The sequence below is a fragment of the Antedon mediterranea genome, chromosome 4, assembly GCF_964355755.1.
Source record: "Antedon mediterranea chromosome 4, ecAntMedi1.1, whole genome shotgun sequence".
Classification (NCBI taxonomy): domain Eukaryota; kingdom Metazoa; phylum Echinodermata; class Crinoidea; order Comatulida; family Antedonidae; genus Antedon; species Antedon mediterranea.
Genome location: NC_092673.1, coordinates 14,148,670 through 14,160,051, shown reverse-complemented (window position 1 = coordinate 14,160,051; position 11,382 = coordinate 14,148,670). Strand labels below are relative to the sequence as shown.

Sequence of the window (11,382 nt, the reverse complement as noted above, 5' to 3'; positions counted from 1 at the left end):
TCTTTAGGCGAGGAGCATAGCATCAAAACACTGAAAAATCTGCAGCAACAATAACACTAAGGCATTTCAGCTAGGATCATTATGTAAGCTTAGTTAATGTACAAAGTAGTCAACGAACAGCATCACTGTAACATGGTGGGACCAAACCCTAGTCACACAGGCTTTTCACCCCTTACTCTCCCCGATGCCTACTTAACTTGAAACACTACATTCCTGAGGTGGGTCTTTCAAGGAAAGTCAATCAGGATGTGGTTGCATTTAATTAGTCATCCTTCCTGTCCCCTTAATATAAATATATGTATATATATATATGGTATTGATTCTTGAGATTATAACATCAGTCAGAATCACTACATTTTCACATTATATTACTTTTGATTGAATAAATATTGTATTTTGTACATTGAATAATTTTGTGCCATCATTATTGTCTTGGCCCTTGACACGACTACAGTTACAATCACATTCAACAATTGACATTAACAATTCAAATAAAACCCTCAAAAAAGATGGAGTAAAACTAGTGGGAGAACTGAAAAAGTTAGAGATGTAGAAGTTGATAGAGAAGAAGAGAGAAAAACAAAGAAGAAAAAAAAACTATGTTGTTCGAAATCAAAGAAAAGTAGATTATGAGAGAGTTTCAACAGAATATAATTTTCATACACCTAACAATAACCATTGGTTTGGGATGTCGCCAGAAGAACTTATAAGACAGAATTTTCTTTTTTCTTGTTTTAAGAATAGGGCTTTGATAAAAACATATTTCTTGTATGGAATAGTGTTATGAGAAGAAGTGGCGTTATCCAAGATCTTCTGTTAAAAAAATTCAGGGGTATTTGCGTGTGAAGCCAGATACCATAAAAACAGTAGTAGTCGATATGTCTTAAAAAGCAAACCGCATCTAACAAAAAATTATCAGCATCAACAAGCAATTGCTTGCAGTTTGTGAAATTGTAGATCGTATACACAAATTGTATGAATTGCAAAAAATTGTATCCGTTTATCTAACTTGTGCATTGTTAATTAATTACAGTTAGCGTTAGCTTATTATTATTATTCCCTTAAATAAAACTTTAGCATACTGTTATAAGAAAGATCTTTTACAATTTCAGGTTATTCGAAACACTAAGGTATTGAAACTCAGTTATGTGTCTGAAGTATATTACGAGGTAGTTGGTGAGAGATTATCATCCCAATATAATGAACATAAACTAGTGAGAGAACGACTTGAAAAGAAATATGGTGAAAGAAGTGGGTTTGCCGTCCCAAATAAAATGAAAGAGAGATACCAAGGTAATTTGATTTTCAGCCCTGCAACTCATCCATGTTGTTGTACTCAAATGCTTAAAAAAACTGGTTTATCAAGCTGCTGAAAACAGACCTATTAGCAGACATTTTGAAAGACTTTCTATTCATTTTATTTTCTGGCTCCATATCCCTGTATTGTTCTGAATAGGGTAACAAAGGGTTGCTGGAAATTACCAAAGCATCAGAAACATTTGACAAGGAGGTAGCTCTCTTACAAGTAGATTTTTCTGAAAACTACCAATGCGTTAGTTAAGACGAAATACAGTCGGCAGATTGGAATCAAAAACAGGTCAGTCTGTTTACCGCTGCTCTATGGCATTCTGGCAAAATCCACTCATATGTACTGGCCTCTGATAATCTTGTCCATTCAAATGACACTGTGTTAGCATATATGGATATTAGGTTACCTTCCCCAAGGAGTTAAATTGTTGTCAATTTGGTCTGATGGAGCTGCTTCACAATTCAAAAACCGTTTTATAGCAGCGTCTATTGCAGGCTTACAGACAAAGCATGAAATGATGATTCAATGGAATTTTTTCTGTAAATCACATGGCAAAGGCCCAGTGGATGGTATTGGAGGTTAACTGTTAAGCGTTTCGTATGGAACAAGGTATCCACACGCAAGTCCATAGTTACAAACTCGGAAAGTTTTGTTGAAGCAGCATCCAGATATGGTCAACGTGGTGGTCAAAAACATATTACCAACTGACATAGAAAAGCGGAACCAGTTATTAAACCTGAGCTCTGTGTTCAATAACGCCAAACATATTGAAGGCATCAAACGAATGCACTTCATTAAGAATGTCAACAATGAAGTTGTATCGTATACTCTGTCCAAAGACAACCAACCTTCCAGCTCCAAGAGTATGTCATCAGTAAACAGTGCTTTACTGATAAATATTGGAGATTTGTATTTGTTTGTACTACGATGGTATCATCTTTCCAGGCGAAGTAGTCGCATTGGGAGCAGAGAATGACTTCCAAGTCTCGGTGACGGTCAAAATTGGAAATGGCCAACACCAAGAGATATGATTTACTATAAGAGTGAGAGCATGGTTCATAAATTAGACAAACCTGAAGTTGTAAATAATCGATGTCACTTTAAGTTCGAAACCAGGTTTTGAGTGAGGGACATTAGATAGTTTTAATGTTAAATGAAATTTAAAGTTTGTTTTCCTATACAGTTGGTTTTTTTTATAAAACCCATATTTCTTCTCAAGCTTTAATTTAATTGTGTTGGCACTGTAATGTTGATGTTTAAACATTTTCAATTCTCATTGACAGTTATACTATATCCTGGACATAATGTAACGCGAGTTACCAAGGTGTCGTATATTTGTTCTTGTCTGGTTTAGTTCATACACTATACTCTACCCTTACAGTAAACAATTATGCTCTAGGTTATTTGGTATGGAAATAATGACACAAACACTCATTCAACTACCCATTAAATGTAACGCGAGTTACCATGGAATAGCCCAATAGTAGGGAAAAATCTGTGACTGTGAATGTCATTTGGTTGCACTTTTTGCATCCCATTGGGGCAGAGTTGACGGATTAGTTAGTCTTTTAACAGACAATTTCGGTGATTGCAAAATAGGGGTTTTACAGGGATGCATTTATAATATATTCTATGCGCAATTTGAATGAGTCTCGAAGTAGTGTACGTACTATTACTTACTCTCAGGCTGTCCAGGCTCGGGCTGTGTTTATACCAGCGCTTGTCGTCAGTGCAGTCAAACTAAGTTGGGGCCTACTAGAGGGCCTAGATCTAATTTAACGCTGTGTATAATAAATATAGGTTTCCGCCGTCAGAATGAACCCAATTGATTTAAAAATGGGCAAGCTAGGGCCTAAAGTTGTATGCTACTACTAGGTCTAGGCTGTAGAGGTGTAGGCCTGGCCATGGAGGTATTTATACCTCCATGGCCTGGGCTAGCCTAGTCTAGTATTAACTCTCTAAGCCTAGAGGCCTACATACAATACCATATCCCATCCCATCATATTAATTCTCGTGTAGGAATTGGGAGAATTGCAAAATACCCCGAAACACTAAATATTAAATGAAGAATGGGGCTTTATAAAATGTATTTAACTTACCTTTTCCAATGTTTAGGCAACCTGCCATTAGCATGCGCATAATCATGATTGCATTGCCTGCCTTTTATTGCATGCAACATCACCTCTGATCCAATGCACGTACATGTCACGTGACGGGACATGTACTAATTATTAAGTGGCGGCCGCCAGATAATTAAGTGGCGGCCGCCAGATAGCAGCTTTTGAAACATAGTTAACTTGTGGCCCGAATTGTTTAACTCGCGTCTCGTTTCTCTCCAAACCAGCTACCTTTACTAAAAAACACAACACGTGCAGGCAATGAACAATTTTAATAACAAAAGCGGCTTTAAACGTACATAGGAAATATGTTAGTAATCATCAAGATTTTTTGATACAGGTGTCGATAATGCGCATGTGCTTGATACAACTTAAAAGCAAGCGTCAAACCGTGCATGCTCTCATTCTTCTGTTGGATTAAAAGATGTCTTCATTAAGTTTATATGTACTGAACGCGCCGAGCCTGCATAAACAATATTTCTACTGTTATACCACCATGGACGAAAGGTTCGAAGTCTTTGAAACGACCGAATATTCGGTAACAGAGACGTCGTATTTGCGAGTAAAAACAAGAATTACATTAAAGGGAACAATTTCAGAGGTGCAATAATAAATTGTAGTTGTATAGATTAACATTTACTTTTTTTTTTAATTCCTTGGGCCATAGGCTTATTATGCATTAAATACAGGTGTACTGATTTCTAATCAGTAGGTTAATTTGTATAGCTACGATACCGGAACCGGTAATGCTTTGTTATAGATGTTTTTAGCTTTAGTTATTATACAGTTAATATTCGTGACTCCTTCTTGCTTAGGCAGATTGGCATTATTTAGATGGCGAGGTCGTTTAGACTCGCCGCCTAGAGCATGGAGGGTTGGAGTGGCATGGCCGGAGCAGGTTGTCATGGGTGTCGCTGTTCTGTGGAGCCCACCTTTGCCCTCAGTTTGTTTGTTTACATTGTTTATTTAAATTGTTATTTACTGATTATTATCATTACGTTTACTGATAGCAGAATGATTGTAGAAGTTATGACGTGAACTTTAAGATTACTTTATAGTTATTTAGTCTATTTAAGACATGCAGATTTGTATGGGGCGCCATAAGCAGCAAAAGTGTGTAGCTGAAAAATGTATGTGTACATTTAAATGTGTGTGTGTGTAATTGCAAAATGTATTTGTAAACCTAAAAATGTGTGTGTATTTGTAAAATGCATGTTTGTAATTGTAAAACGTAGTTGTACATTTGTAAAATGTAGTTGTACACTTTTAAAATGTAGTTGTACACTTTTAAAATGTAGTTGTAACAAGGAATGTACACTTGTAACGCTTGGTTAGAGATCTCTAATCAAGCGTGAAGACCATACCATTTCTCGAAAGGGGTTTATCGTCTAGAATGGCTAGATGACCGGCGGCCTGCCACCGCCTGCGAATAACCTCTACGCACCCTCATGGTATTCAGCAAGTGAGACGAGCATGCACCACATGTTTGGATGGAATCTGGAATGCATACCCATACTTCTTTTAATCGTTGATTAGGGCTATCTATACTATAGTCAACTGTCAGTGTCATCATATTGTTGAGGTAGGCAGGCCTACACAGTACAGTATGTAAGTAGCCCATTCCTTAGAGCTGTAAACCAGTATAGGGCCTACTACTACTAGGCCTAGCCTAGTACAGCTACAACAGTACAGGGCCTAGCTAGCCTAGCTAGTCTACTAACTAGTAGGCCAAGGCATAGGCCTATTATATAGGCGCCGCCTAGGCCTAACTAGGCAAACCGCATAAACTAGCTAATAAATGCCTACATCACGCAGCTTAAGTGTCAGCGTTTACTGTACCTGTCATCAATTTAAAAAAGGATTTATTTGTTTATACATTTTATAAGGGTCAGACCTGAGCCTACTTATGAGGCCTACTTAAAGCCTAAATCCAAGATTTGCTATTCATGATATAGTTAGTAATAACACATTTGGAGTTGATAACGGCAGTAGGGCTGGTGTTAGGCTAGCCAAACCTGCAGGGTATGGCCCAGCCTAGTAGTAGTAGCCCAGCTAGTTGTAAGCTAGCCCTACTAGACCTGGGTAAAACAATCAATATTTTACTACTGAAATAACAAAATGCGATATTCTATTCTTCTTCTTGTAATGTAGAATTCAAATTTGAAAAATGGAATTACAATGGAAATACAGTTGACATTGTCAAATCCTTTAAATATTTAGGAGTTGTTTTCAACTCAAATGGTAATTGGAATAAAGCCAAAGAATACAATTGTCAACAAGCTAATAAGGCTTTGTTCACATTAAAAGGATTGACCCATAGACGTTTTGGTAACCTCCAAGTTAATATATGGAACCATATATTTGATGTTAAGATTATGCCAATCTTACTTTATGGTAGCGAAATATGGGGTTTAAATGATATATCAGTATTAGAGAAAGTTCATCTAAGATTCTGTAAATACATTCTAGGAATAGGTAATTCTGCACCAAGTGTTGCAGTGAGAGGAGAATGTGGAAGATTCACTATCCAAATTCAAATTATCATTAATATAATTCGTTATTGGCTTAGAGTAATCCAAATGGATAATGACAAATTTATTAAACAATGTTATGATTTTCAATATAGAAAAGCTCAAAGAAATGAGCAATGTTGGGCCAATGACGTAAAACAAATACTATGCATAAATGGATTTGGTAACATATGGTACTCACAACAGGTTAATAATATATATACTTTTATTTCAAATTTTAAACAAAGGCTTACAGATATTGAACGACAGAAATTCTACGAAGATACTAGGATACACTCTAAGCTTCAATATTACAAGCACGTTAAATATAAGTTTGGAATTGAAGAATATCTAACGAAAGTAACAAATTACAAACATAGACAAATTATGACTAAGATACGACTAGGAATTTTAGAATTAGAAATTGAAAAAGGAAGATGGAATTGTATAAATAGAAATGAAAGATTATGCAAATTATGTGCTTTACAATCAATTGAAGATGAATATCATTTCACTTTAGTTTGTCCATTTTATTCAGATATTAGAACTAAATATATGTTTTCCTTTTATACAAACAACCCAACTAAATTAAAATATATTTATCTTATGTCTGCCACAAATACTGATCTTATTGTTAAACTTGGAAAATATTTATTTTTTTCATTTAAACGTAGAACAGAATTTTTAAACGCACTCAACTGATATTTATTTAATATTGTATTACATTGTATATTATTTGGGCCAAAGGCCATATATAATAAATGTTTCTTGGATCTCCAAGAAAGAATGAGAATGTGAATGTAGAATAATCCTTTAAAATATATCTAAACTAGAGGGTACTCCGAGAGTACAAACCTCCGCCTACTGTAAAATTCCCCTACATAAAATTCCCTCCGAAAATGTTTTTTTTTTAACTATTTTTTTATTAGTTCTAAAGTGTAAATAGGCTAACTGCACACGACAAAGTTGTGGATGAGAGTTTGGTGTAATGGTTATGTATCCAGCCTCTCACAGTTAAGGTCCCTGGTTCAAATCCCGCTGAGAGTTTTTTTTATTTTTATATATTTTTTTTTTCGTCCGAGCTTTTGGGGCATAGATCATTGTGTCCAAATTTGGTGGGAATCGGATAAAAACTGTGGCCTTCAGGCTGTTCACAGACACACACACAAACACACACACACACACACACGCGCACCCACGCACCCAAACATACAGGGGTGAAAACATAACCTCCTTGGCGGAGGTAACAAAATATGAGCTTCACCACTAGTACTGTGTAGTAGGATAGCTAATTCAGTACTGTATCTGTATTGATGAATTTCATTATTAATAATAATTTGTTTTGTTTCAGATAACTAACTGTAAAAATAAAACCATGGCATCGCTTTCAACAACTGATATAGATAATTTAACCAAATCCCTACTATCAAATGACAATTTTTTAACAATCATTCAGAATGTAACTCCAAATAATGCTCAACCTCAAGCACATAGAAATACTACAAGAAGACCACACCAAGATCTAAATAGTGAAATGAATAGTTTATTTACCACACCATCAACAAGATCAAGAAATACCACCAGAAGAAGAACACAAGATAATTCAAGGTCTTGTTCATGCTCTAATTCTAGGCAAAACCAAAATTACTTCTACTTAAAAGAAGTCATTTTATTGGATACATCACAAAGCGATCAAATACCCAGGGCAAATTACTATGGTAAACTAGATAAAAAAGGTTAGTTATTTATTATGATTATTATCCTAATCTACTATGTATTTCAGTTTTTTTATTCAATACTAACAAAAACAAGGCCAACAGCCATAAGTCGCGTGCTAAAACGCATAGTGATACCGGACCAACAGACAGACCGACCGACCGACATAGTGAACTATAGAGTCGCGTACACGCGACTAAAAATATTGTTTCTTACCAATTTTTGTTTCAGAAACTTTTTTGGCACATTCACTTAAAAAAATGTATTTATAGTCTAAACATTTAAGTAATGAACTTTTTTAAACAAAATTCCTCAATTCATGAATAAATATATAAAAAGTATAGAACAGTGTCTTGACTAAAAAATAAATTGATTTTTTTTTTCAATCTTTTGAAAGTTGATAAACATTTTCAAGGTTCAACATGGCCTATTTTTGTTTTTGTCTACATGAGAAATCATATTTACTGATTATGTATCATGAAATTTACTTTTAACACTACAGGTCATGTTTATCATCATGTTGAACTAGAACAATGCATGACAGCAAAAGAAGTTTACAAAAAAATGGAAAATATGTTTTCAGATATATTGGAAATTGAAAGTGATCCAAATAAGTAAGTTCTTTTGATTTATTTAAATTTAAAATAAAGTACTGTAACTGTAGTGAAATCTAAAATGTTAAATTTAGTTTACAAGCAATGTTTGATTTGCAAAAAAATATTTTGAATAAGTTTTTGCTCAGCGAAAATGGGATTCTGATTGGTTACAAGCATGACTGATTCATAGAAACAATATTCCAGCTTCCTTTTCATCTTCAAAAGATTAAACAAAATGCCTTGCAAAATCTTAACTTTGAGCTTTCAATATAATGTGATAGTACCAACATAAGAAGTTTGTTAACCTGTGTGCAATGATATGATGTACAGTTAAGATCAGAATAATTTTTGATTGGTCATTACAATATACACACCAGTACATATTCTGAATGTTTTTAATAAATAACTATAATAATAAATGAACTGTACCTTGATATTTAGGTGCTGAGCGTTTTAAGTCAGAAAACAAAGAATGCCTTGTGTACAGCTTTCACCTCCCTTCAGTAAATAACATAACATTTTGTCATCTACATTTTATAAATTATATCTTCTAGGTTTGAGTTTATGATTGTAATGGGTTCACGATTAACTAAACTACGTTTAACTGATGATCAAGAAAGGAATGCACAGCTTTTGCATCGTTTATATGGAAACAAGAGGGTGTACTTGTTGCCTTCCCGAGATATTGTTAGTACAACTAACAGTAACATTAGTGACTATTTATTACCTCTTAGTCCTACATCTGATGCAAAAGAAAGTGATACTGAAGCATAAGAGATGGCCTTCAGTATACAGAACTTATGCCATTCATTGAAAGATGCAATGAAATGTGTTCTATTTTCCTAATGAAACATGTGGATATGACACCCGAGTTGATGGTAGACATAGTAGAGTGGGATACTCTGGAGAATGTTCATAAAGAGAAAGAGTGGTTACGGGAAGCAATTAATGAGATGTCATGCCAAGAATTAATATGTATGCTAAAATTTTGTACCAGCTTTACACAGTTCTTTTCTCAAACCAAAAATCTTGTTGATAGCTGATCTTATTCAATTGTTATGTTTCTTTGAATGCTTGAGCATTCAGACTTTAGACAATTTAGTTTTTATTGTAGCAATGATAGCTTTAAAATGTTAGTAATTAAGTGCTAACATGTTTAATACAATAATGACATTCAGTTTTGTTATTGTTAATATGTTTTTATTGTTTTAATCAAGCTTAATTCAAAGTCTTAATTCCAATTTAAAAAAAAATATTTTGCAATTAGTGGCTACATTTTTTTTTACAATTTTTGTTTAATATTATTGTTGGGAAACACAATCATAAAGTTATTTTTATCACATACAGTGGTAGTTATATTTTGAACACCAGTTTTAACATAGTTACATGAATGTTTTAATGATGGAGGGTTTTATTCTTAAATCACATTTAAATAATTATATAATATTGAGAGTTTTTTTCCCTAAAAATCATATTATGAATTGCTCATTTATGTCAGACTTCAATACTTGATTTGTATGTATAGAAATTGATTTTCTACTACATCTTAAATGTATAAAGATAATTTCATGTTAAATATCTTCAATGCTTGTTACTTTCATTCATTTAATACCATGTACCACATTTTTTTTTTCTTGTACTTTTATACTTGAAATTCATATAAACTATACTTTGGTAATGTTTGGGTTACTTATAAACCAAAGGATTCATTTCTATTTAAAAAAAAAATTTGGTTTAGAATAAAAGAACAGCCTCTATAATAAGCTATTTCTTTGCACTTATGGGTATGTTAAATAATTCCACAGAAATTTTACTTAACACGCTTCTTGTTGTTATTAGATTAAAAACTGATTTTATAACGTATTTATAGTATGGTACCTTCATGGAGTTTTGCATACTTTTTAAAGTTTGTGATTGTATTTGAAACAACTAAACACTGCATTAAAAGTATTTTTGAGTCTGTCTTATTTTGTTGTTTGTTTGAACTTATTGAAAGTATACCGCTGCAAAAACAATGTCACAAAGGTCAATTTTGGAAGATGATGCGACAAATAATATTATTAGTATACTATACGAATCATGTACGTGTGTAATTATATTTTTAGGTGATCATTTAGAATAAAATGATTATCTATTATTATTGTATGAAATCTTTATTGTTATTTTTTTTCTTTTTATTGTTTCTGTACACTATTTTGTGTAACAATTATCTCAAAAAGTTCACTCATCTGTGACGTAATTTATACGCAATTTTGTGAAATCACATTATCGATCATATCTCTATATTACTTGTAATCACATGTCAATAAAATTCACTATACATAAACTGCATGTCAAGGGTAAAAAGAATAGCAAATAAAATAAAAATTAATAGTGAAATCGCGCGTTAAAAATTTAAAAAGCTCAAAATTACATTCACCAAATTTGAGTCTATTCCGACTTTAAATAACGCTATACGAGCAGGTTAAAAAATGACAAAATGCGCACATTAATTGCACAAAAGTGTCAAAAACGGTAAAAAATAAGGCCTTATAATATATAAATATAACTCTTCAGAATGGACGCTTACTACCAATTTTTTTAAACTGATGGTGGAAGCCAATGAGTTGGAGTTATGAATGCATCATGTACATATTAGACGTACAAAATTATATGTCATCATTTGGCCACATAAATAAAAAAATTGGATTTTTTTCGTTTCATCTTAGACAATCATATTGAACAGAGGGCATCTCGCTTATCTGTGATCGATTTTCTTTTAATTTTTAATATATTCTACCTCAACCAATTATGTTACTCATGAGTTGCCAACATTTCCATTTAGATGATTTCATCATGTCTAAAAATTTAAATAACGCTGATTACGGAATTTCACCTACAACGGATATTTGAATACCTTGCAGCTCTTCTGAAATAAAGTTGACCTTGATTTTTATAACTTATTATGAGAGCTTGTAAAATGTAGATATGAATTTATTTAAAAAATAGGTCTATCGGATGTTGTAACGTTATCATATGGCCAGTTGAAGTTAAAAAGTAGTTTTTTTCATCTCTTTCGTCAAAGTTATACACATTTTAAAGAGCGCGCACCACGCTTCTACATGCCAAATTTTCTTCCAATTGTTATATTTTAT

General features: G+C 33.1%; 1 protein-coding gene across 1 annotated transcript; it reads left to right on the top strand.

Annotated features, from left to right (window-relative positions):
* Positions 1–4,608: 4,608 nt before the first annotated feature.
* On the top strand, positions 4,609–10,267 carry LOC140046720 (uncharacterized). Its single transcript, XM_072091423.1, has 4 exons — positions 4,609–5,008; positions 7,393–7,672; positions 8,155–8,266; positions 8,803–10,267. Exons 2-4 carry the CDS (start codon positions 7,471–7,473, stop codon positions 9,020–9,022), a joined length of 534 nt encoding a protein of 177 aa, XP_071947524.1. The 5' UTR covers positions 4,609–5,008; positions 7,393–7,470; the 3' UTR covers positions 9,023–10,267.
* Positions 10,268–11,382: the final 1,115 nt, after the last annotated feature.